Raw genomic sequence first — 27531 nt, forward strand, 5'->3', positions numbered from 1 at the left:
TCATTTCCTGCACTATTGAGGTAATTTTTTCCTCTTTAATTTGCTAATGATATTAATTTGCATTAATAAATTTTCTAATGTTAAGCCAAACAGCATATGGAATACCTGGGGCTTGATGGATTCAGTTTACTAATACCTTTTAAAAGACTGACTTTTAATTTAAAACTGACTTTTAATTTTCCTTCCTTGTACTAGTTTTGGCTGACTTGGCCATCAAGGTTATACTAGCCCTATAAAGTGAGTTAGGGAGTATTCTCTCTTTTCTATTTTCTGAAAGAGTTTGCAAAAGATCTGTTTCATGAATGATTGATAAGACTCTTCCATAAAACTGTCAAGACCTGGTGGGAATATTTCTGCAATATTTACAAGGCTATTCAGGTTTTCTACCTCTACTTTAATCAGTTTTGGTATGTTATAGTATTCTAGAAATGTATCCATCTTGGTAGGTTTTAAATCTTATTGGCATAAATTTGATTATAACATTCCCTTATTATCTTTTTAATCTCTACTGCAAAGTTATCCTGGTTCAGAGGAAGCTCACTGTTCAATCATTCATTCGATAACCATCTTTGAGCACCCAAACATTTATGTTCCAGGAGCTGTGTCAGGTGCTGGGGATACAGTGGCCAACAAGAACAGACATGTTGCTTCACATGTTTTTATGGGTCAGTGGGGACTAGAGATAAAACGACAGGTGGCTGACAGGTGGCTCTTGGGCCTGGGGGCTGAGGGCGGGGGTGGAGAGGTAGAGGGGACCTGATCTGTCACAGGGACTCAGAGAAGACTTTCCCGAGAAAGTGACACCTGCGTGAAGTGAGCCAGGTAAAGTAGAAGGAGGGTGGCAGGCAGGTCAGCTGGTGAGAAAGCCTGGCGATTGGCAAGGACACCAGGCAGAAACACAGAATGGCTGTGTCCAGTGACAGGCACTGGGTGGAGAGACAAGTCTTGAAAAGGAAGTTATCTAATCACGCAGGTCTCACAAGTTACAAGAAGGAAGGTGTATGGGTTTTACACCAAGAACCCCAAGAAACACTGAAGGATAGAGCTAACCTGGCCAGGCCCCTTGACATTATTATAATACTAATAAATGTTTCTTCAGGGACACTAAAGTTCTGTGAATTTCTTGCTGTCTGAAAATGTTCATTGTTTTAATTTTGATTTTTCTTTGGGAAAATCTCAAACAGGGAAGCAATCTACATACATTCCAAGGCAACAGCGTGCCTTCACTAACATCATAGGTTTTTCCAGGGGAACTCAAGCATGAAGAATGTATGTGATTAACAAAATCACATTCAGCAGACACGGATGAAGGGTACACAAACAAACCTGTGACTAGAAGGTGGCTCTTTAAAAAACAGGTGACGAAATCCTGCCCCATCTAAGGGACAAGGCCTCTGGCCTTACTCATTAGGAAACCCACCCTGCCATGTGCCACCTCCACACCCCCTGCCGTTCCCCTCTGGTAGGAAGGCTCATTCTTCAGAAGCAAGTAGCATCCAGTCCCTTCTAAATCAGCTTACTTAGAAAGCACAAATTAGTTAACATAAATATGGCAATCAGCAGAGGCTTGGTAAATATTAATTAATGGTGCTATAAAAATATTTACTTTTCAAATAGCCTTTTGAAAAATAGGCAAATAGGAAGAGTAGATCTCTCTTAAGCATTTCAAATTTAATATATCCAGAACCAAGCCCATTACCCCATCAAGAACAGGGCATCTCTATAAGACCTGGCTTAGATTCTTTTAAATAATAAAAATAATGACATTGGGGGAGGGGTATAAAGAGTAGTCTATACTAAGATATATGTATTTTATTATGCATTTGTGATAGGTTAGATATATACATATGTGTGTATGTGTGTGTGTATCTATCTATCTATCTATCTATCTATCTATCTATCTATCTACCCACCTACATATCCCCCCCAAACGCAATGCATAAACCTGACTGGACCCCACTTGTGGGCAGAGAAGTTATAAAGGACTATACTGTGAGAGGATTATTGATTTTGCACCAGCTAATTGATAGCATGGAAGTGGTACTAATTCTCCTGGGTGTGGTACTGGGGATACTGTGGTAACGTTGGGGGAATGTCCTTAATTTTAAGACACTTGTGCACATGTTTAAAGGTAGTGTCACACCACCTGCAACTTATATTCAGATGTTTAGCAAAAGGGTGGGGGGAACAAATGTGAACAATTTGGTGAGTTGGAATAAAGGGTGCACAGGTGTTCATCACACAAACCTTTGTACTTTTACGTAGATTTGAAATTTTCAAAAAGGAAAAAAATAGACAACAACAAAAAAAAAGCACATGGAGTTACTGCAGCTACAGAAATAAGCTAAGGGGCCTCACAAAGCTGCTGAACAGGTAAAAGAGAAGATAAGATCACATGTGAACAGGTTTTCGGTGACAGGCTCACCCGTGAGATGAGGGCTCAGAGATGAAGCCCGAGGAAGGGTAATCTGAGTCCTCCAGAAACCTGGGACAGTGACTCCCTCTGTGCCCATGGAGCGAAGCGCACAGGGGCTTTCTGAGCAGGGTACCACAGAGAAGGGGCCCTGCACGGTTCTGCTCTCTTCATGGCCCCCAGCACTCACTGCTGCTTCTTCTCACGCTGTAACCTGAATTGTCCCGGAGTCCCCTCTCTGTGCTGCTGCAGTCTTCCTGACTAACCCCTCTCTGTGCTTTACTCTCTACTGTCACCTGCGTGCTACAGGACTTGTCAGAGGGAGCCCTGACCTCTTACTCTGGAGGGCTGGCCCAGGAACTCAGCCTCCTTAGCCACGTATCTGAGAAGGCAGCCCTGTGCATATCACCAGAGAACTCGCCGTCTTGCCTCCCCCAAGCTTGCCCCTTTCCTGTAGTTTCTATGTTCCCTGTGTACTGGAGTGTGCAAGAAAATAAAATTCCTGAGATCCCACCAATATGGGTTCCTTAGAGGATTTTGAAATAGTCTTACTAGCTCTCCTCTGCAGCCTGGAGTCATTACGACTTCCATCACCCAAGGGGAGACGCTAAGAGCCGAGAGCAGAGTCACCTATTTCAAGCCCCCTGCTCTCCCTGGGCACCACTCCCATCATCCTCACCAGACAGCCAGTCTGCCCACCTGCTGTCCTGCTGGAAGGTACAGTCCTCTGGAAGGATCCATTATAAAGGTTTTCCCGGGTAAGGTCAGACTCACTCCTCCTGTCTTCTGCCTACTATTGTTTGTTTCAATCCCTGAGCAAAGTCCTCCACACCCCCCCACACCCCAAAACTATGTGTGAAAGCAACAACCTGGCCACAGGGAGGCCTTGTGGGAGGCAAGCTGGGGGAAGCAGAGAGTTTCAATTTGGTGAGTTGGAATAAAGGGTGCACAGGTGTTCATCACACAAACCTTTGTACTTTTACGTAGATTTGAAATTTTCAAAAAGGAAAAAAATAGACAACAACAAAAAAAAAGCACATGGAGTTACTGCAGCTACAGAAATAAGCTAAGGGGCCTCACAAAGCTGCTGAACAGGCCCCAAAAGGCTGTGGTCTAAACAAGCTCGGTCTGCTTTGAAAGCACAACCACACCGACCACTCTCCCGACACCACGGCACCTTTTTATATTCTGAACGTGGCTTCATCTTCCATAAGGGTTTTATAATGAGAAGCATATCAGTTGTGTGGTGTTGAGTTGACCAGTGCAACTGAGGAGGCATTTGCCAACGGGGTTTATAAAAATAAAAAGCAGGCCCCACGAATGACAGAATGGCTCAGGATATAAAAGAAGTAAATATACATGCTCACCTCCCCCTGGAAGCTCTTCAGCAGCGGCGCTACCTGCTTGCGCAAATCCTGGAGGAGAGGGCAGGTCAGGAGACAGCCATTCGAGAAGGAAAGAGAAGAGAAACACTGGTTAAGCCTCCTGGAAACAGCTCTGAGTGCAGCAATGATCGTCAGTCTATAAAGCATCCGGGCCCACTCCCGTCCCGCCCCTTCACTCATACAACATAGACGGTGCCAAACAGTGCCCATAAGTGAATGACTGACTTGCAGTTGCTTTTATTTCTACTAAATCCTGGTTATATACACCTCCTTTTACGTGTGCTAGGGTCAAACTTTGCTGATATCAGGCTGAGGGGATTTCTTCAGAATGAAATTGGATATTATAATGTAGGTTTGACTTGTTTGTGTCTGAAATGGATTTGGGCCACTGCCCTGCATTTTAGTTGTTACTCCTGAGCCCTGTCAATATGACATATCTATTTTGAATCCAAGTCTGACAATCACTGGAAACTTTATCCCAAGTCGCCAGTACTCATAACACTAGAATATCCCAGAGGTGAGTTCATACAAACTCCTTGAGAATATTTTATTTAAAAGGAAGTAATTGACTAATGCACAACATAGTGATTACATTCAACAATACTGTATTATAAACTTCAGTGTTGCTAAGAGACTAGATCTTAACTGTTCTCAACATACCAAAAAAAAAAAAAAAAAAAAACGATAATTATGTGATCTGATAAAGGTTTTTGGCTAACCCACTGTAGCAACCAGACTGTGGTATGTAAATGTATCCAACCAACACGTTGTACACTTTTAACTTACATGATGTTACATGTCAATTACATTTCGATTTTTGAAAAGTGGAGTAACGGAGGAAATGCTTCAAATACCTTTAAAAAACTCGAATGAGGCAACTTCTCCTTTACTGAGAAATGGGACATATAAGCTATTTACTGTATAAGTTCTATGTGCCAGATCAGATGCAACAAGTCTGGGCCAGGGCATCTGCCTTCCTTGAATTTCCAAAGTTGATGTACATGTCCACATGAAATTGACGAGTATTGGTCAAGATGGACACACACTCATCAAACTGTAACACAGAATGAAAGTCAAATATTATTTCAGAAAAAGAGCCTGACTGCCACTAGAGAACATAAGAGAAAGGCTAGCTTCTGATAATGGAGCCGAACAGCCATTTAACAAAAAGGGGCACTGGGGCCGGAAGACAGGCAGGATTTCTATGAGTAAAGACAGGATCGGGCAAAGAGGCCAGCTGAGTCTGTCTGTGCACTTGCCTCACCTCCAAACCTCTGGCAAAAGCTGCTCACAAGGACGCGAGGCCTACTGGGCAAAGGCGGTCTGCACTCCCCTCCAGAGCACCAGGGGATGTGAGCACGGCTTCAGGGGAACACGCAGGCAGCAGCAGAGTAGAGCGGCCACTCACTAACTGCAAGGACCCACCACTTCCGGAGGTCCCCATCCTTAACACAGTCATGTAGAAGGGATAAAACCATCATCAACACAGGTCGCACAGCTCTGGCACATAATAAGTGCCCAGTAATACTAACAACTTTTTCACTTATTACGAGTGACAACATTCTATCGTTTAAGCAAAAGCTTGCTAGCAAATTTAAAGTTAACCTAAATGGACCTGGGATTTTTGTGTATCAAGTGATAGTGGATGAAGTAAAACGCCCCTCGAGGAAGCTGTAGGATTCTGAGTAGCCGGGCCCTGGGTCTACTCACCTCGAGGGAGCCACCCTAGTCGACTGCATGTAAACACGGGCATGTCTGGCACCTGTTCTTTTGGTAACTGACTCACAGCGTTTGTGTTCCTTTGGCTAAGTTCCTAATTCCAAGGGCCTCCCCACCCCAGGGTCCTGAATCCAGCTGCCTCGCTCACCTTTAGGGTGACCCTGAAGCCTGGCTCCTGAGTGCTGGGAGAGGGCTGCAGCTATCTGTGCTGCCCAGGGCTCTTTGTGGTTTTCCCCTGGACCAAGGGCCCTTTACCTCCTGGGGTCAGGAAGCCATCTGAGAATCTGGGAAAGCTACTGATGCTTCCTCCAGGGAGGAAACTCTGCAACTCATTTCACAGAGGCCTTCTCAGAGCCCACCACCATACCCCAGGTTAGGAACCCTTGTCCGGTGGAGCCTGAGCTGCCCACTACCAGTGGCCAGCAGCTGTTAATTTACATTTAAATGTAACTTAATCTAGAATCAGTGTAACTCAACCTAAATTAAAAATTTTAGTTCCTTGGCTGTAGGGGCCAATTTCAAGTCCTTGGCAGCTACTGGGCAGTGTTGCCACAGAGGCTGTCCATCACTGCAGAGTGTTCTACTAGACACAAGTTCTACTGCACCATAAGCTCTTGGCCAAACATCACAGACCCACATTATTTGACATTGTAGCCCTGTAAAAGTATTTGATCAAGTATAATAATATCCCTTTATATGGGATATGAAATATGAAATTACATAGTTTCTGCAGAATGCATTCCTAAGTGCGATACCATTAATTCCTTGGAAAAGTCAATACTTTGTTCCTTTTGGGGATCATTTTCTATATTTTTTACACCAAGTTCAATGATAAAAAAAATTATCAAAATCTCTACCAGCCTCTTCTTAAGTAAAGAAGGCGGTGGCAGGCACAATAACAGCTCCCCGAAGATGACCACCCCCTAATCCCTGTGCCCATGACTCTGCCAGGGGACACAGCAGAGGAAGGGCCTTTGCAGAGGTGATTACCTCGGGATCTCGAGTTAGAGGCATCATGCGAGACGACCCAGGGGTCTGAGGTCATCATGATATTCCTTCTTAAGAGGAGGTGGGAAAGGGCCTCCCCGGTGGCACAGCGGTTGAGCGCTGGGTTGCGAAGCTGCCTGTAGCCTCTGCAGCGCCGGTTCGATCCCCGGCTGCTCCCCGGCCACCAGAGGAGGGTCCCACATGGTGCGCAGACCTCTCCTGCCGCCCGCTGCTCCCCTCAGCAGTGTACTTCGGTCCTTCTGCCTGCTCTGCTCCCCGCTCTGGCTCTGGTGAATTCTCTCACCCTCCCGTGCTTCTGACTGTACCCAGTGCTTGTATAAATAAATAAATAAAATAAAATAAATCTTTAAAAAAAAAAAAAAAAAAAAAAAAGAGGAGGTGGGAAGGTGAGGGAGGAGGAAATGAGAGGATGGAAGCGCAGGGCAGATGGTGCTGGGGCAGGAGCCACAGAACAGGCCCAAGGAGCCAGATGAGGCAAAGAAATGGAGGCACCTTGGCACTTCTGAGAGGAGCACAACTCTGCAGCACCTTCCGTCCACAAAGCCCACTCTTGCACCTTGGACCTCTGGCACGTCAGTGAGAGACTTCGGCTGATTTAAGCCGCCAGGTGCATGGCAGTCTGTTACAACGGTCTCAGGAAACTAGAACCTGCGCTCATGGAGCCCCGTGTACCTTCTGGGAAGACGAGGAGGCAGAACAATGAAAGGCACAGGTGGGAGAGCGGAAGGAGAGGGGAGAATGACAGCCCAGCCAGGGTCAGGGCAATGCCCACCCCCGTCTTGAGGAGCAAGCCGCCTGGCCATCATGGCAGCACGTGGTGGGGCTGAAGGGCAGGGGCTCGACAGAGCTGGGAGGGGGCATGGCAGGCCCTCGGGAGGAAGGCACTGAGCTTCTCTGTTTGCTGTTTCTTTTCCAGAGGCTGACTTTGGTGATGGTGTGGCTGCTCCTGCCGTGCTCTCACCAAGCAGACGGGTCTCTGGTAAGCACCCATGTGGGGGAAGAGCTGACACACGGCCATGATGCGGGCGCCGACACGGCATCCATGGCATGCAGCCTGGCCTGCACAGACATGCCGTGGATCTTCTCCCAAATAGAAAAGGCCAAAACCTATATTAATCCAATCTTAAAAAGTAAGATGTGAGCAACTCCAGGGTGATAACTCAATGCGATGCTGCCTTTCAGCTGCAGTGGGAACTGAGGCTGTTTCCAGACCGGGGCTGTGGGGCCCAGTCCTTCCCTTTCCAGGGAGCCATGGCTGAGCCTCAACCCCACCCTCAGGTAGTATGGGAGCAGGTGGGGGCCTCTGGTCTGCTTTGCTGTAGCTGACAGCTGGTAGCACTGGCGGGCCTTGGGCTCTAGAGCGGCTAAGACTTCCTGCATGCCTGGACCTGGATTTGCAGATCTGAAAGCAGCCCGGCCCCAATGTCATAGGATGTGCTTCCTATCACTCTCACACTGGGTCTGTAAGGGTGGATGTGATCACAGCTGGGAGTGGATCCCTTGCTTCCAGCCTGGGGGCTATCTGAGGGCAGGGAATGGGTTGTAGTCATCCCCTCATCTCTAGCAGCTACCTGGGCGATAATTAGCTGAGGAAACCTAGGCACAGAAGGTTGGACTATGGAGGTTGGTTACACTCCACACGAGGCCTGAAGTGCACCTTCCCAGAGGGGCCGCTCCTGCTCCACAGCAGCCCACTCCCCACCGTGCACAGCAGGGAGGGCAGGAGGGGTGGCAGTCGCAGCAGGGCACGGTGCCTGTGGTGTACTCACACGCGCAAGTCTTAGATGAAGAGAAAAAGCACTAAATATTCTCTCTCTCTCACATGTACAAACACACACACACACACACACACACACACACACCCCTGATATGTGTGTACTTCAAGTCACCATTTCCAACTTCATTTTTGGCAGCTTGAGAAATTCCTTACCCATGTCTACTGCCTGCAAATAGTGCCCGCTTAGCACTGACACATGGATGCCAGCATGGATGTGCCTGGGGCTGAAGCCACGACCTGACACTGTCATGGCGGGGCGGGGGTGGGGGGGTTTTGCTGGCTGTGCGGCACGGAGAGAGACCCCAGCACCCCCATCAGCATGATCTCCTCCACAACCACAGACTGAAGAATGGGGGTCGGGCTAATCACAAGCACACTGTGTGAATGAGAATCAGGGAATTGACACAACGTTAAAAACTAAATAATTTAAGGGTTACACACTTCACTCTGTGACAGGTTTTTCAGTACTGTTTTAAATTCACTTCGATCCTACACCACTTATTGAGCAAATGGCAACAAACATTTTAACACATAGAAAGTGATGTCCTTTATGTTATTAATACTGGACGTCTGCTGGCACGGTCGAAGAGAGAATTTCAAGCTGTTTTCCCTTGAGTCCGTGGAGAATAATAAGCAATGTCTATTGAGTGAAGCGTCCATGGAAAAGGGTTGTCATTATTCTCCAAACCACTGATTCACAACTTACTTCCTAGATCAGAAAATTGAAGAGTGAAACGCTATCGAGGAATTTCCGATGTGGTGGCAAAGGCTGGAGAAACCGTCCCAATTTAAATCAACCAGACACAAACCCACAAAAGCATCACACTGCATGCAGCTGTGCGGTGCGAGCAGGAGACACAAAACACAATGCTTGGGCCCACACAGTGTCCATTTCCGCTTTCTGCCATTTTGGGCACCTAGGTGATCTCTGGAAGGTTCTGGGTCCATTTTGGGGCCTGGTAATCCCATACCTGACAACGTCTCTCCTCCCTGCTTGCATGTGATGGCAGTGCGGTGGGAGGCGCGCCCCAGAGAACCCGAGCCGGTGGCCACCGAGGCCCACCTTGTGTCTGGAAGGACAAGCAGGAGGAAGGGGAAAGGCTTAGGCCTGTGCATTAACCGAGGTCAGCTAAGAATTACAAGTGCACCTTCAAAATCATGGAATGATCTCCACTTTCAAAGTATTTAACACTCCACGGTTTGGGGATGTCTTACTAAATTTGACAACGCCCTTTCGCTCCATACCACGGTGATTCACATATGTTTCCGGGGACTCTGACTGCATTTAGGTGCACAGTTGTCCTGCTGTGTCCTGCAGTGGCGTGAGTGTGGGGTCCTCTCCCCTCTGGTGCCAACCCAGTCTTATCAAGAGCACCTGGGCTGGGTGGGTGGGGCATGGTCTAGGTCACTTGCAAAAGGCTCAGCTCTGGGACTCTCGGTGCCACCAACACTTGCCCTACCAACCCCCAAACTGGGTCCAGAACATTAGAGACTCAGTCCTGTGACAATGGCCCAGAATCTTCACCTTCTGTTTCAAGCCCTTTTCAGTCCAGGGTGACATGTGCTCAGCTCGCCTGGATCGCCTGGTCTTAGTTCACGTTTTCTTCGCTGTATTTGGTGGCAAAGGGTGGTAATGGGGTTCAAAGGGGCCAGGCAAAACCATGAGACTGGCTTACATTTAAAACCCTGGGAAATGTTCATGCATGAAGAAGTTGCATTTACGTACGTACCCACCCACGGCTGTAAATGCTATCTCCAAACAAATTCAGTCGCTCAGGCCTCAATGCAAGAAAATTCTGACTTGAAAATGTTGTAGGGATAGATTCTGAGAGAAACGCTGTGCAAATCCATGTACTTCACTATGTCCTATACTGTACTGTAAGCTGGGCTGTTATTTTGTACTGTACGAAGAGAAACATACAGCTCGTTAAATGTGATGGCTTTGATTTAGACAGAGGTACTCTGTTTTGAAGAGGCAAAATGCATAAAAGTGTACATATGATAACTGATTGCAAATGATCCCAAGTTACTTTTGTTTTTAAACTGCAGTGGCGTGTATTTTTGGGGTGGCAGCTATGCTTTTTAAGAGTCCTTGTCTTTTAGAGATGTGCACTAAAATATTTATGGATGAAATATAAATTTTGCTTCAGAATAATTTAATGGGGAGGGGTAGTGGCTGAAAGTAAGGATGAAGCCAGTGTGTGGACAGCTGTTACAGAGGATGGCGGAGCACGGGCTTTGATACCCTATCTTATATGTGCTGCAGAGAACGTTTTAAAGACATGATTCCACTGAGACACATGACGCCTTTAGCTGATGGATCACACAGAATAGGCAAAGAGAATTATGGGGCTGGGGAGAGGGGCTGTCTCTCTTAAATCACACCTATCGACTAGTGGCTTGCCATCGTCATCAAGTTAACCTGGAAACCTAAGGGTCACTGGTCCAGGCTCCTGTCTAAGGCTGGCCACCTCTCTGCAGCGACCTGCCCCTAGGCCAAGACCACTCTGCCCCTCCCTCCCAGGTTGGTCCTGGTGTCAGGATGTGCCTACCCCACTGTGGGATGAGGGGGCTTCCAACACTGTGTTACCCAGTGCAAACACTGAAGACTGCCACTTGGGGGGAATGCTGTCTTCAGGGGGACCAAGTAATGTTACTACTAGTCGTCCGGAAATAATCCTCTTTTAAAAATTAGGGCAGCTTTGAGGTGATTCTTATGTAAGTGTCATGCTCACGGCTTTATATTCTGTTTTTTGAGTGGGCGGGCAAAGAGGCAGTTACCCATCCCTGGTTCTCCCGGGGAAATCTAAGGAGAGGGAGTGCCTGAGCTTTCCTCTCCCCAGCCCACCTCATCCCCCACCCTGCCTGGGGAGTGGGGCCAGCTTTCCCTTCACCACTTCACGTGTCTGAGAACCCGGCTCAGCACCCGCCTGTCTCCCGTGTCTTCCTTCTGACCACTCCCGCCGGGACACCCTCAGAAGCTGCCAGGGGGTCCTCACTCCAGGGCCTCCTGTTGCTCTCAGGTTCTGGACAGAGATGACTGTTAGTGGGTGTAAGGCAGGGTCTCTACTGCCATCTGCGCTGTGACCACACTGTGCAAGGAGCTACCTGAAAACCCCTCGGACACGTTGGAACAAAGTTCTAGAGTGGAAAGGAGTGGGACTCTGCTCTAAACAGCCACCGACCACATCTACACCGCCACCAGCAATCTGGACTATGCAAAACAAAGAGCTGAAAGAACTTTAAAAATACAAATACTCAGTTTCCAGACTAGATAGAGACCATTGGAATGGAATAATTTCCTTTCAAATGCAGAAATTCCTACATAGAGAATCAGCTTAAAGAAAACTTCAGAAAGAGTCCACCATTTATAAATATAATAGAGCATAGTAGATATAACATTAGATTACATATAACTACGCAGTTTAACAAAACAACTTTTCTAAAATGTAATGGCAAATTGTTGATTTTTTTCAAACAAGATATTCAAACTGAAATGAGAAAATGACCCTTTTTCTACAACTTAAATTAAAGCTAAAATATGTACCTCACTGCTGATTCTTCTGGTGGCTGTAGGAGTCTAAAATTCCCTGGTGATGGCTGAATCATCCCCTTGATTCAAAAAGAAAAACCCAACCTCAGTGCACCCTATCTGTGGCTAGTCCCATGGACGGTGATATATCTGCTTCCCCATTCATCAGCCATCTCTTCTAAAAATGACGTCTATGCATATTTGTCAAGTGTATTTTTATAGCTACCGTGGCGCTGATGAGAAAATCATCATTATCAGCAAAGGAAAGATGCTTCTCAGGACTTATTTCCCTGGGTGTTATTTAAGATTTCTTGAATCCCACTCACCACACATCACATGCACGAGAGCACAGACCAGGTACAAGTTCTTGAAAGCAAGTCGCTATAGGCACAGATTGGAGGGCTTGAGAGAAAATAAGTTTGGTGAAAAGTGAAGTTCGTCTTTGTTCCCAGATACAGAAACCCCTGCTCCCCATCTCATCATCTGAGCCTGAATCACGCAGCTATCAATGGAGCACTGTACTTGGGTTAGTTGCATAGATGAATACAGGCTCCTTCCAGTCTTTGTGATAGAAACGGGTAATTTTAAATGGCATTTAAACCAAAGTGTTAAATAAAAAATATCTTTCTATACAACAGCAGACAGTATGTCCTGGCAATTTCTCAAAGATTTTAGTTCACAGATTTGAGAAAATTCCATTAGCTTTAATTATTTATCAGCAGTCAATTTAGATTACTGTTCTTGACCTATTTTTACAGCGTATAGGCCACCCAGCAATGAAATAAATGAATAGTTCTTTTCTACAATGGTTGATTTTCTGAAATAATAGAAATCTAGTTTAAAGAAGGAATGAAACCCCAAACATGTAATTACCACAATATATAACCTGCCACACCGCCTTTGTAGCTGGATAAAATGCACATCTTTGTGAGTTTTTTGGTTATTAAATAAGATTATCTTGAAAGGGATAAACTCACTCATGCTATAATTTCTTCCCATTTAAATTTCTTTGCTCCATTTAAAACATGTTCTGTATCTTGGCAGAAAGTCTCTAATACTGATGGATGCGACTTTAGCATCGTGCCTAATAAAAGTGTAATGGGAAGGAAAGTCAGGGGAGTGTGTGCTGGGCTTGGGCAGAGGGCTCCTTGGGGTGGCAGGGACTCATCTGTGCCAGGCATTGGAAAGCCAAGAGGGAGACCTAAGGAGCCCGGATAGGGGAGGATCCCTGAGTTCCTGAGCACGCATGAGCACGTGATTGCAGCTTGGCAGTATGGGTGAGGCTGAACACCACCAGGCCTGGCCCTCAAAGTGGGGTCTGGAGACTCCAGGGAACTCCCTTCTAGGGGTCCCATGAGGTTCAACTAATTTTGTGACTTGCCTTTTCTACTCTCATTCTTTCACAACATTCAGTGTTTCAGACACCCTATGTGTGACTGATGGTGCAATGGCACACACGCTTGTGTGTTCTTATACTTTAAAAAGTCTGTTTTCATCTCTAACAGTCACTATTGGTAGATTCACACACAGACACAACAGCTCTCTGGAGTCCTTATTCAAGAGACCAAATGTTAGAGAGGGCAGCTCTGAGGTTTCTTGGCTTAGGGTGGAGAACTGCTCTTTGTTAGGACGGCACAGGTGCAGGGCCTGCTGAGGACCTTCTGGTCCTGCGAGGCAGCTGGGGTGACCAGTGACTCTGGGTACAGGCCTCCCTCTGCACCTGTGGGCAGCCCAGCGCCTGGCAGCCTGGACTGGACCCACCCTGCTGGGAGCACGGGCACTTCCTGCAGGACTCTCATCCTGTTAACCGGGGGCTTAGTGGTGGGCAGGGGAGAAGGCAGCCTCAGGTTCCTCTGACTCTCTCTCTCTAAATATTTCTGATTTTCCTTTAGGTCTAATTTCAACATATTCTTCCAGGTCACTTTCTGAATAAATGCCCATGTTTAAACCTTTATTTATTTTTTTTAAGATTTATTTATTTATGCCTACAAGAGCTGGGGTGTAGGCCAGAGGGGTGTGTGTGTGGTGGCGGTGGTGGCGGGGGTGCGTGGTGGTGAGAGGACTCACCAGAGTGGGGAGCAGAACAGGCAGAACCACTAAAATACACTGCTGAGGGGAGCAGCGGGCCAGAAGGGAGAGGTCTGCTGCACCAATGTCTAAACCTTTAGTTTTATTTGAGAACCTGGAAAATACTGCTATTTACATGTCTATACATGAGCAGATTTAGAGTTCATCAGAGAGGAACCACATGTCAAATGCAGACTTTGTGAAATTACCACTTGAGTGTTTAAAGTGTGCAGTGAACAGGCTCATCACAGTCCTGCTATCACGGGGCTTTCAGCCCAACATAGACAATGAGCCAGGACAGTGAGCACCCAACTCCACTCCTGGGACTCCTGATGGTGCTGGGTGCAGAGGAGACACTCAGTGAACACTTGTAGACTGAACAAATAATAAATGTTCTTCCCAGACATCACCAAGCTGACCCTTTAGGGAACCAGTGCAAAGAGGATTCAGAGGCAAGACGGGGAACACACTCTTGAAGTGCACTCTCCGGAATGCTTTGGAGGGAAGTATGACACCGCTTTTGTCGCCCACACCCACATCCAGATCTTAGGTTTGCTGACATCTGGAAAAATGGGCTATTTTGAAACAGAATGCATATTAATCCTTCAGTCTAGTGCTCTGCTTCTAGAAATCTATCCATAAGAATGGTCAGAGGTTGGTCCTCCCCTGGTGGCGCAGCAGTTGAGCCTTGGGTTGTGAGGCTGCCCACAGCCTCTGCAGAGCCTCTGCAGCGCCATTTTGATCCCCAGCCACAGGCGAGGGTCCCCCTCACCCCCACCCCACCCCCCCCACACACAAAAATGGTTGGAGGTTCAGGCAGAAGTTTACACACAAGATGCTTAGTGTTTAGAAGAAAGGAAAATCAGAAACAATGTGTATTCCAACAGTGGGGGATCACTCATTAAATAAATGTTAGTAAAGCAATACAAAGGCACATCAGGTAGTTAGCAAAGTTATTTTCTCAAAGGCTAGCTAACACTATGGAATGATGCATGCAGTTTCCATCCATTCATGGACAAACTCATATTTGCTGGGTAAATATTACAGGCCCTTGGGCACTTCAATTGTAAGCAAAACCAATGGGTTCCTTCACCTAGTGGGACCCTGTCGAGGGGATGAGAGACTCTAGTCAAATCACCAATCACTGGAGAACATTCACGGTGGTGAGAGCCTTGAGGAAGAAGCCCATGGGGCTGGCGGATACATATGCTGACCTGCCCCAAGAGAGCAGGGAAGGTTCCTCCGAGGAAGGACACCTGGTCCCTATCAGGAGGGGGAATAAGGGTTGAATGGAGAGAAAGCTGAAAAAAGAAGTCACAAACTACAAAATGGGTTTATAGTAAGAACCCAATATTGTAAAAAGGAATTAATACACATGTGCATGTGTTTGGAAAAGAATGGCAAAAACCATGTCAGTATCAAATAGTAGATGAATAGAATAGCGGCTTATTTTCCATTTTCCTTTGAAAATTGAGGATGGGGGTTCAAGTGATAGTTTAAGAGAATAAGTTGTCTCTTTAAGGATACAGACCAACTGCCCCCCCTGCAGCACCTTAAGGACAGGTTCTCCAGACTCAGTGACATCCAAGTGGCTACCAAAGGGCCAGAAAAACAGCCAAGCATTATTTCAGTCTGTGCACAACCCACAAAGAAAATGAACACTGTACCTGCTCATGCATAGGTAAATATCCTTATTTCTCCAAGGAAAAACCACTTTATAAGTAAGTGTTAATGGGAAACCTACTGGTCCATCCTATGTGTTACATAAAATGTATATAAAAGACTGTATCAGGCATCCATTCTACAAAGCAGGATGTTACAGCACATCGTTGTTTTAAAATATGTAATATCTGTGAACAAATAAAGAGTAGAAGGATCTAAAGCAACATACTAACATTAAAGCCTAGGCTTACAAGTGATTTATTATTATCTTTTTTATATTATATGAAAATTTCTATAATGAACATTCATTATTTTTTATATTCAAAGGACAAAGTCCTACAGACCTCAGAGAATATCTGGGGAGACTGAAAATATCTCAAATCAATACCAAAAGGACAGGGACACCCCCACACAGACCCCAGACAAGAACCGTTGGCATTTGGTCAGGTAAATCACAGAGAGATGGATTTCATCAGGAGATGGAGATTGAAAGCCAGACCTCAAACATATTCCTCCCCACCCAAAGGCCTTACTTCAAGTTTATTCATCATTTTGTGCAACTGGCTCACCTAAAATTAAGCAGCATAGAAACGAAACACCTTTGTCTCAGCTTAATAATCACTACATATTGTTTATTAATATTTACTCACTTCATAGAGCTGCTCAGAGGAATAATTAATAATAAATGATGGGAACATCTACTCACAGACACAGAGCATACTGTAAATGCTTCCTCAAACTCTCAAACACACAAACGGAAACAGAGGCAGGGTCCTTCGTCAGCAGGCCCAGCTCCCCAGGTTGTAGAACAAGGTCCCTGGTGACTCCCGAGCAACTAGTGGGCCCTACAGACATGGAATCCAAAAAGGATCTCACATAAGATCCCCACTCCGTTTTTAATGCTGTAGAGCCATAGGCATAAGAAATGTAGACCATAATTTCTTAATTTCTAAACAGAGCTATTTATACCATACGGCTGGAAACCAAGTCTAAGAAACATCAAGTGACTCAGCGGGCTATAAGGGAATTTAGACCTTTGAATCAGCTTTTATGTTTAAGGATGCTCAGAGGCTTCCCAAGGGATCACTTCAAACCTAGAACTGAGGAGAAATAGAAGCTTCTGGGGCAAAGAAAGGCTTCTGGGGGGGCTTCATGGCCCTCCCCCCATGTCAGTACCCCAGGTGGAAGACCACACACTGCTAAAAAGAGGCCTTAACCTCATCCCTCCAAAGGGGGTCACCGTGGAAGAGCTGCTTAGTTTTCTCCAGTCTCATCTGGCAGGTCCAGCCTCAGAGACCCCAGAGGTCAGGGGAGAGGCCGTGGCACCTTAGCAGGAGAAAAGTTGATGGCACTGACCGTGCTGTGGCCTCAAGCCCAGGAGATGCTCTTGTTAGTGACATGCATTCCCAGCTACATGGTTCCCAAGTGCATGCTGGTTCAGACTTTGTACATGTCTTGGGATATCCTGGGTGGGGAAGGGTGGCTGTGTGATGGGAGGGAAGGGCATACTATGTCAACTTGAGAAGCAAAAAAATGTTGCTTCTGAAGGCACCTAAGAGCAACCCACTGTTAAGGCCACAGAAGCTGGTCACCTCAGGGCCTGCTGCCCAGAGCAGTGCCATGGACCTGGATGGCAAGAAGCAGCCTTGAAACTTGGGCTCAAAGGAAATACAAGCGCAGGATTCTTTTAATCCTGTCCCTGGAAATGGAGCCACCGATATGGCCCAGTTCCATAAAAGACCGAGCAAAGCGTGCATGAGAACAGCTCAAAGCATGGAGCCCTCTCCCTCGGCACCAGGGTGGGGGTGTGACTGGATGTAAGTCTGGGTCCATAGAAAATTGTGAAGCTCGACTCAGATTATTAGGTGTTTTTGGTAAACAAATCGCTTTAAAATACTTCTGTATTCCTCTAGCAATCTTTCTTACGCCTGTTACCAAATACTAACTTTCACAGTGTCCTGGAATTTTCTTTGGAATATACAACATGACTGCTTTTTAGCGAAACAATGCAGGAAAGAAATAGTTTAACAAATTCTATATCTCTTGGCTGGAGCTGCCAGCCCCATTTGATGAATCATAGCGAAGTCCATAAATGTCGAGAGCATTTGCACAGACTTGTCCTTTATGACCATATATGGCAAATATAGATCTATTTATCTCCATCATCTCAGCTTTGGCATTTTTCTTACCTTATTGTCTTTCTTAAAAGTCTCCCACTTAGACACACAAGGTCATATACCCAATGACAGTACTGACATTGAAAAACTTCAGGCTGCTTTTGGGTTTTGTTTTTTGATATAAGGACAGGATGTTTCCCATCATGAAATATTTGAGGTGGGTCGAAGTACCTAGCTATTTACATTCTTCCTAACGTCTTAGCTGAACAACTCAGGGCTGTAAAGAATTCCACAAACTTAACCTAAACAAGTTTTCTCCCCCAAGGAATTGTGTTTCTTATCACGCATTCAGGAATCAATCAAATGATAAATAGTGGTTAGGACAGATTTTTTTTTTTTTAACATAGTCCTTAAATTGGTAAATAATCTTTTCAGGTTTCTAAAAGCAGACTGCAGGAAAATTCCAGGGCCACCTAAGACAGTTTAAGATTCTCCAGGGAATGCTTACTGTATCCACTCACTCATTCATTCATTCATTCATTCACCCAATAAATATGTACTGAGAGTTAAGCTGACAGTGAATGGCCCCTCCCCTGCTCCCAGGACACAGAATGGAAGGGACAGAGTGCTCCAGGCTTCAGAAAGAAAGATGGGCATGGTTGGGGGAAGGGAAGTGGGTGTTAGTGGGGCTTTGGAATGAAAAAAAGTGGAGAAAAAAAAAGAGGAAAGGGTGCGGGTGCAGGGAAGGTTGTGGGAAGGGAAGGGCGAGGCTGCTGCAGCTGCGCAGTGGGTTGGCACGGGCTGGGTGGTCCTCCCAGGCAGAGGGGTCTGCATGCTGCTGGGCCCTGGCCCTGCCTTACAAGAGTCCAGCCAGAGAGGACTGGGGTAAAACCAGTTACCAGTTTCTATCTTTGATTTTCATATTCACCCTTGTGACAAATGCAAAGTCATCAGACACAACCTTCACATGCTGTGGAAGGCTCACGAAAGGCAAACGATGGCCCTGGCTGTGTAGCTCAGGGCCAGACACTCAGCTGTCCAAGCAGAGGCTGACGTGACTCCCCACCCTGCAGTGTACACAGCAGCAGAAGACTCATCATTCCAGGCCATCAGGAGGCTACCCTATTGTTTTCAAGGAGACTCTGAAAACAACAGGGTAACTGTGGGGATGCTACATACTTGGGGGACCACCGGAGGGTCTGTTTACAAAAGTGAGTAATATGAATTCAACAGTACTGTCATCTATTGAACTGCTTGATTCGGTGAAATTATTTCAGGATACACTTTCTCTCTAGTCCAAAACTGCCTTAATGAAACCTGTATTTTAAATTCAAGTGTCTAGGCAAAGTAACAAACGCTCCTCCTCAACTGAGGGGGCATAACTCAGTCCTGCCCTGACGAGGTGCCACCTCCATATGTGGTTCTGACACCGAGGGAATTAACAGAATAGGCAGAAGAGAGGGGTTTTATCTTCCAAACCCCTGCGCTACCCTAAGAGAGCAGCACCCCTGTCCAAAGAGATGTTTCTCGATCATCTGCAGGAATGAGCGGCTTCTGCCAGGAAGAGAACTGTGGAATCAGAGTGTGAGGCCTCCAAACATGGCACATCAGGCACCAGTGTGTGGCGCCCCTGACCCCACCCCCTCAAGATAGTGTTTAGCACAGACTCTAGTCTGACCCCCAGCTGGGAGGGAAAGCTGTGAGAAGAGAGGGCGGCATAGGATGCTCAGCACCAGTCCAGCTGGAGAAGACTTCTTCCAAACAAAACATCCCCTTGAGGGGCTGCAGAAATAAAGCTTCATAAATTAAAATATAGTATGAACCTGGGATGAGCTATGTCAGCTGACAGAGCCTGACTGGCACCTTCTAAGTCACGCTGGACCCCTCCCGGCATCAGGGGTGCTTCACCTGAGCCTCTTTGGGAGACCACGCCGTGAAGACATGTCCCTCCGTGTCTGCCTGTCTCCTTCACTCTCCAGATTGCAAGCTCCCAGGACGTGGCCTTGCATCTAACAGCTGCCTGATGGCACATGTCATCTGAATACAGAGCTGGTTCATGAAATGCTGTGCATGGTTCAGCCGCTCTGTGAATCTCCCTTTCTTACGTAAGCACACCTGCAAAGTCATCTTTACGGTAAAATTCAAGCTGCCCTGGGCTGAGAATGCAGCTCTACCACCTAAGAGCTGTGCAAAGTTAGGCTGCTTATTCAACGTTTCCCTTTCTGACCCTCAGCTTCTTTCCTGTTAGTTACTGGCCTTTTAAGAACAACATGAATCACATTGTAGGCACCCAGTAAATATTTTTGAATGAATGAACATGCACCACAGGGACGCGACGCCACTGTTATGGTGACGGTGCCGACGGTGCCGTGCACACCACTCCGAGTCCCTAAGCTCTGTGTTTACCCATGTGGCCAAGCGCTGCAGTGTTTTCCGTGGTGCTTTTAGTCTGGCCGACAGCAAGGCTGTTTCTTCTGCCCAGGCACTCAGTGGAGGGACCGGTGTTTGCCAGGGTCCACTCCACAACCCCTGCCCTCACAAGTTCTTCTCTACTCTGTCCCTTTAGCTGCCAAACACAGCTCATGACATCTTACACAGGGCCTGGCAGAGAGGGCTTTCCCCAAACAAATTTCCAAAGATAATCTCTGCCTGCTGGTTTGTGGCCAAGCAAGCTCCCTTAGCATCATCGGTTTCCTGCAGTGCTGCCCCAGCCTCGCATGCTGCCCCTCTCAGGTGGACCAGGGCAAGGACTTCATGTGCTTGACCTGTGGCCTCAAGGCAAGTTTGCACAGCAGGGAATCCAGCACTGACTGAAGGCAAGGAGGCTGCTCACTCTTTTGTTTTTGTAAGAAGTTTGCTGTTCTGAGAGGTTGGATCAGTGATCTTTCCTTTCCAAGTTCCCGTGTGCACAGGGATGCTCTCTTTATATGTTTTAACATGTACCAGAGAGAGATTAAGCTAAGTGAGGCATGCCATTCATGGAGGCTCACTGAAATTATGCCTGCTAATCTTTTAAATTGCAAGAACATTATGCAATACAAAAGGAATCTTAGTGATTCTAAAGCTTTTACCCAACTGAGATAGTTGAAATTTACACAAACACACACTAGAGATAAAGAAGTTCAAGAAGGCTGACCAATCTGGCCCTAACCCCTAGCTTGGAGAAGCAGAAAGATCGGTGGGGGTGGGGTGAGGGAGGTGGGGGGTGGAGGCAAAGAGCAGGTCCAGGACTGGGCAGGCCCTAACTCACATGGATCATTCCACTTGTAGAAGGAAGCTGGGCTCCAGGCCTGGACTGGGCCTTCTCGGGCTGAGCTGCTCTGCTAACCCATACAGACCCCCTTAAGCAGGTCCTTTAGGGTGAGGGTGATGCTGGGCCACATTCTCTGAGGACTTCTGAGGGCATCGCCCGGGTGGCCAGCATTGTGCAGGTGCTGTCCTGTACTACCTCACATCTCAAGAAAAGGGGCCTTTTCTCAGGCAAGCATGTCCCCAGCAGAGCAGGAAAGGGTGGAAACCGGCACTCAGTCCCTCATGAAATGGGAACAGAGCGTGGTCCCTCCGCCAGCAGGAGCAGAGTTGAACGTGAAGCCTGCTTGTCCCCCCTCAAAGCCTGCACAGAAGGAAGATGTGCATACAAATAATGACATTGGGGATGGGGTGGGGACAAAAGAAAGGCACACATAAAATATGACGGGGGCTCTAGGGAGAGATCTGGTAAGGTTTGGACACAGTGAACTGAGCACAGCAGCATAAGCAATGTATAGAAAGAATCAAGTGGATCGAAAGATATGTATGGGGGAAACCTACATGGGGGGAGCCATGTGGGAGACGAGGAAAGCTGAGCCAGGCCCCCAAGGGCCGTCGCTCTAGGGGACCAGAAACGACTTGAGGCCAAGAGAGCTGGTGGCCACAGCAAGGGAACACAGGGATCAGATGAGGGCTTGTTCTAGGAAGGTTGACTTGAGAGTAGCTTGCAGGATGAGCCAGTGGGGAGAACATGGTGATGAAGACAAGGATTGAGAAATAAAGTACTAGCAAAGGTGGTAAAACCAGAACTGGGGTAGTGGCCATGGAGGGGGAGTAGGAACACAGTGTTGCCCAGAACCAAAACAGAACATGGCAAGAGGAGAGAGATGGCAGAGGTGAAGTCAGTGTGAAAGTTCAAGCCAGAGTGAGGGGGTGGCAGCCCCCCAGCCAGGTGTGAGGAGCACGGGAGGGGAACAGGCCCAGGAATGGAGACGACAGTGAGAAACCTGCTTCCAAACAACTAGGACTTCCCAGTGGGAAATTATAACCTAGAGAACTCAGCCCTGCAACCTGGGGCTCAAGGCCAAGGGTGGGGGTGGCAGTGGGGGGCTCTAGCCAGAGCCCTGAAGGGGACATACACCTTCCAGAAGAGTGAAAGAGGACACTAAGGTCTGAGAAATGAGGCACAAAAAGGGATTTCCAGGTTGGTATGGCCCGTGAAAGGTGCTGGTGAGTGGTACGACCTTGGAGCAAGCACAGGGGGTACAAGCGAGAGGCTAAGACTGGCCTGACCAAAACAGCTCAGACTGAGGGGCAGCCAGGCTGACTCGGGCAGTCGCTGGCCCTGAAAGGCCATGCACAGAGGCCCAGAGGGCACCACGCCACAGAGCTGCTGCTGTGAGGACGTGACGCAACGAAGTCAAAAGGCCACCCATTCCACATGGGCACACTGGAAGGGCGAAGGCCCTGCTGCAGCCTGCTCCCACACGGAGGTTGGATGCTCCTGCCCCAGCACACTGCAGAGGCTTCCTCAGGGTGGCTGCTGGACCACTGCCTCTGGCACTTGGAATGGTTTTATTCTACTCCTGCCACACGCAGCTGGTTCTAGATCATATTGGTTTCTGAAGACAAAGGGCCAAACTCACTCATGGAGAATCTTACTTTCCCTGAAGACTCTCCTTCCACCTGGATTTTAACAGGTTCTGGGGTTCTCCTTTAAGGTGTGTTTAGCAATCAACAGATTCTAATAAGGCTTCTCTGTTTAAACAGTAATGAGACAACTGGACTAGTGGTTAAAAAGCTGGTCACTGACGAGGGCCCTGGGAGCCAGTCCAAACCACAGGAGACAGACCCGCAGGCCAGTCAGTCTCCACAGGTGAGGGCAGCACTCTAGGCCTGGGTCTGTGGTGGGCTCTCTGAGTCTCAGGAATGGGCAGCACTGAGCTTAGAAGAGAACAAAGAACCAGGAAGTCTAGTGAAAGTGCCTGCAAATGGGCAAGAGAGCTGCTCTTTCTTGAAGGAACATGTGACAGCGATCTGGGCCCCTGGGGCAGAGCAGTCAGACTGGGAGAAGGCTGACATTAGTAAGGAGCAGTGGAAGGGGATTTTTTGATGCATCCAGGGGAGTTTTGGGTGGGTCCTTTCTACCAAAACCAGAATCTTGACCATGTAGGGAAGTCCCACAACTCCAAGTGACTTCTGCTTAGAAGCCTCTGCAGTAGGCAGAGGGTAAGGGTCACAGCAAGGGTCACAGAGACAAAACCCACAGAATTCTACCCCAAACAAGCAGCAGACCATCCGCCTGGAATCACAAGCTATGGCAGGTCTGCAAGCCCTGCGCCCACCAGTGTCCCTGCCCTGACAGCTAGGACAGGTCTCTAGACTTTCAAATGGCTACAGAGTAAATGGTTAGAAGGAAGTAAACATACTATCCCGATTTTGCCTCTTGGCTGACCAGGCCTAAAACATTACCTGTGATGTAAGAAAAAGTTTGGGGACCCTGACCCAGTTCTCTTCTCTTTACTTGCCTGGCCCTTGCCCTGTCTCAAACATGGGTCCTTGAGAAGGGTGGGCGCACTTCAGGCTGGGACACCAGGCGGAATGGAAGAGCCAGGGTGGGAGCAGTACACGTGCCTCATCTCTAGCATGTTCCACACAGGTGGTGTCCACTAGCTGCAGGGCGCCCACCGGGGATGACTCCAGCCAATAGGTGGCTGTGAGCATCCAAGAGGAGGCAGAATATGAATCTATCAGGTGGGATGAAAGTCTATGCACATTTGTAGATATTTCTGAGTTGGTTTGTCACCCAAATTTATTTTCTTTTTTCATGAACATCATAACCTGACATTCTCTCCCATTGCACACAAATATGGGGAGCTGCCCAGCCCTCTAGGGAACACACCCCACCTACAGTCTGCCACTTGGAACATCTTCTGACTCTGCGTCCAGATGTATGTGAGGGGAGACAAAGGGCGAAGCCATGTTTTCTAAGAAACCCTGACCATCTGAACATCTTATAACACAAAGCACTGAGTAGTTCAAGGAGGGGATGATATTTAACATCTGAGGTGACTCTAAACTGGGGTCACAATTTAAGTGACACTGTGGTGACCCCCATGAATCCCACTCATTTAGCATCTGTAATGGTCTATGAGGCAGGAGAGCGTGGCACTCTCAGAATAAGAAATCTGAGCCTTAAAATTCCAGGGTGACCTGAGGAGCGGCACACTGCAAGGAACCCGGCCTCTGACCTAACAGGGCCTGGCTTGGTGAACCTCACAAGAGCCTCTGTCCAAACCTAAGCACCTTTCAAAACGCAAATTAAGTTGTCAGTGCTTGCAAGTGCAAGTCCGGGGGGGTCAGCTCTCCTTAGGGCACTTCTGGCCAGCTGAGGAGTAACCTCTTTTATTATATAGCTTCTCCCAGCCACCCCAAACTGTAGGTGACTGAAGGAGTAGAGAGATGCGGGACACCCCTTGTCTTGGGGGGTACCCTCCAGGGGTGGCTGCAGCTAAAATTTTCCTTCCAAGGCATGAGAGTGCTCTACCCAAAGGGCAGGTGTTTTACGTCGTGGATGCTGCAGATGGAGGAGGCTCGTAAGGCCCAGGGCTGTTCTCAGATCCACAGGGAGCGCCCATGTCCTTGGGGGCCTAAAAATGCACTGGGATTCTCTGACAACAGGGAGCCCCCTCCAAAACATCTAAGAAGACCCTGCTCAGCCTCAAGCAACGGGGATCCAAGCTCTGGAAGCACCGTGGCCAACAGCAAGGCTTCCTTGGCCCAGTGCACCCAGTACACCCAGAACACCACAGCCTGGGATTCTACTCTTGCTAGTGAGAACCGAGAATCCTGAGGGGGCAAAACCTGTGAGACAACAGGGAGCAACAGACCCACCCCAAACCCTAAGGCTGTCCATGTAAGTGGGAAAGGGCCAAACCAAGTTTCTTTACCTGCAAAGAGCTCAAGGCAACAGGCAAAGTTACAGGCACACACCACTTTACCTCGCTTGACACGGCAGTTCTCTGGTTCTCTCTTCGGTTCGGTTTTTGTAAATGAGGCACATTTCCCCTTAGCTATAAGTAAAGAATGAATGTTGATGTCGAACTAGTTAATTAGTACGTAAGCGCTTCTGAACAGAGGGACCACAAGTGAAGCTGGCGTGACTCTCTCCAGAAGGACAGAATGACTTTTGCTCAGCACACATTTATTGAATGCCTGCTGTGTGCCATACACGCGCATGGCCAGGAAAGTGGACTTGGTTCTACAAGGAGGGAAACATGTAAATAATGGTGTAGAAAAGGTGGGAAAGAAGCATTTTCACTCCCTTCCTCCTTCCACCCCAATAGCTAAATAAACAAGAGCTTTTCTGTTAAAATACAAGGAGATTGAAAATTAAACATAATTTTATTGGGGTGGGGGTGGGGTGGGGGGGTGAACTGGAGCTATTGGGAGAACCTACAATGAATGCTGGTGCCAGGCCCTGCCAGTCGGGGGTGGGTAGGTGGGCTCAGTCAGTTCTAAGGCCCCAAGGCAGCCCATGACTCATCCCAGTGGAGGTTGCAGGCCATTGATCAAAAGAAAATGTTTAAAAATATCTCCCCCTAAATACTGAGGACCACTTGCCCAACCGCCAGCACTACAGGGAACTGCACACACCCAACCAAACATTTGCTAGAGAGCAAACAAGTGTTTGAAGAAGGAAATCAGGTGCCTGTAAAGCGACACTGTGCTCTGCTGTGGCCGCTGCAGGCCCACGGTCTGGTTATTTCTGGAGGAGTAAATGCAGGACAAAGGTAACTGATTATATAAGAACGCTTTCAAATTTCAAGGTATGTGGAATATATACTGCTCTCCGGGTATGAGACTGTTTAAAAGATCTTTAGAACTAAAAATGTTATTTTCCACACAAAGCCGATGAGAAAGAAGCTGGGCGAAACCCAGCGTGCTTGGGAAAACATTTGGAAGCGGTTTCATTGACGAGTTGCCTGAGAGAGATACTGCAGACAGAGTCCAATTTCTATTTTAGTGCTAACATCGGGAAACAAGCTTAAGACACATGTGTCTCAAGTCAGGGCAGCTGCTTTTCCAAACAGCTCAAAATAGAGAGTCTAAAACACGCACACACGACACTGACAACACCAACAGCCTTTAGTTTGGGACAGAGGATTTCATTTTCTCACCAAACCTAAAACTTCAAATCCTATATATTTTTAAACTAGATCCAATTCCATACATTTGCCAGTAATCTTGAACCACAGTGTAGCCCCCTCGGGAAAGTTTAATCTTGGAAGCAATTGGGCCAGGAGCAGGCCTGCTGCAGATGAACGCACCACACTCTGTCAGGGGGTCTTCTCAGGCAATTTGTCATGGGCCTCGGTGGGGCAAAAACCACACTCAAACACTCTAATTGTGGGGCTACGCTGGAGGAGTGGTGGCAACCCTGCTGTCTGCATGTAGACCACATAAATCAAAGAGAAGTCAGCTCCCGAGCTGGTGGATGTGCTAGAGAATCGAGGTTTCAAAGTAATCTAACACTCCTTGTCAATGAGGTTCAAGGGCCATGTACAGGAACAGCCTGGTGGAGGGGAGGAGCTGGAGGGTGAGGTGGGAGGGTCGTTCCTGGGGGAAGCACACCCAGGGAACAGACCCTTCCTGGATCCCAGGGATTACATCACATGCCACCGGCCGGCATGGGAACACAGGATTTGGTGGTGTGGCGGAGGCTACTATGTCCTTCCTGCCTGTCTGCTCAACTGCAGGAAGCTGGCAGCTCCCGATGGGTGTGCCAGGCTCTCTAGGGCAGTGCGGGAGGCACCCCACAGAGGTGTGGCCCTGGGGCCAGGAGGAAACACACTTCAAAGGCCTGCCCTAAACCTGAGAGGCTAGGGGACTTTATTTCTCCTGCCCTTGACATAACAACTCCCCCAGCCTTAAGAAAAGGAAGAAAGAGTTGGGCGCTGACATTTAAACAAAGAAGTGGTTCCCTGCCCACACGCACTGCAGCGCATCCTGGGAAGGGCCCACCGCCCAGGCCTGCTCAGGCACCAGATACCACTGCTGCTCTGTTGGTTCCAAAAGGACAATTGTTTTTTAAACCAGTGATGGGCTCACCTTCAAGAAGGCTGAAGTCAGAAAGCCACCCTTCTCCCTTCTCTCCTTCCTGAAACCCCACAGCCTAAGCAGGGCATGGACACACTGCTTCTCCTACAACAAGTGGTGCTGGAGGTTGAGTCAAATGATGGGGGCGTCTCAGCCCTGGGTAAACCCTTGGCTGGGGTATGTACTACACCGGGCACCCCAGGAACAGGAGCTGGCTGCCTCCTCTTGGGTTGGGCTCTGCTGTGGGCCCACATAAGTAGGGAGACGGAGGTGCAAGAGGCCCACTGGAGGCCTGCTGAGGGCGCCATGATTTGAGGAACCGCAACCGAGCCCAGTGACTGGCATGTGGGCAGCGTTGCTCCTGTAACCAGGAATCCCTGAAATTTGGGGGCGGGGCAGGTTGGCAAGAATTGCTTCTTCAGTGCTCGGTGGTTCAGGGGTAGGAGCCTGGGTTGACCTCATGATGGGATAGTCTGAGCCCCAGGGAACCCTCCCTCAGATCC

At 47.9% G+C, this 27531-nt stretch overlaps 1 protein-coding gene across 17 annotated transcripts in view; it reads right to left on the bottom strand.

The window, feature by feature from the left end:
* CUX1 (cut like homeobox 1) overlaps window positions 1-27531 on the bottom strand; it is a gene marked incomplete at both ends in the record, with an annotated part of 322665 nt that overhangs the window by 164394 nt on the left and 130740 nt on the right. For 16 of the 17 annotated variants that reach the window (XM_084251633.1, XM_084251634.1, XM_084251631.1 and 13 more), the window contains one exon: window positions 3781-3828. The exons of the other annotated variant lie outside the window; for it this stretch is intronic. In XM_084251633.1, the coding sequence (XP_084107759.1) occupies window positions 3781-3828 (48 nt within the window). The remainder of the gene's footprint in view (window positions 1-3780; window positions 3829-27531) is intronic. 17 annotated transcript variants of the gene reach the window in all.

Source organism: Talpa europaea, assembly GCF_964194135.1.
Source record: "Talpa europaea genome assembly, chromosome: 12".
NCBI lineage: Eukaryota > Metazoa > Chordata > Mammalia > Eulipotyphla > Talpidae > Talpa > Talpa europaea.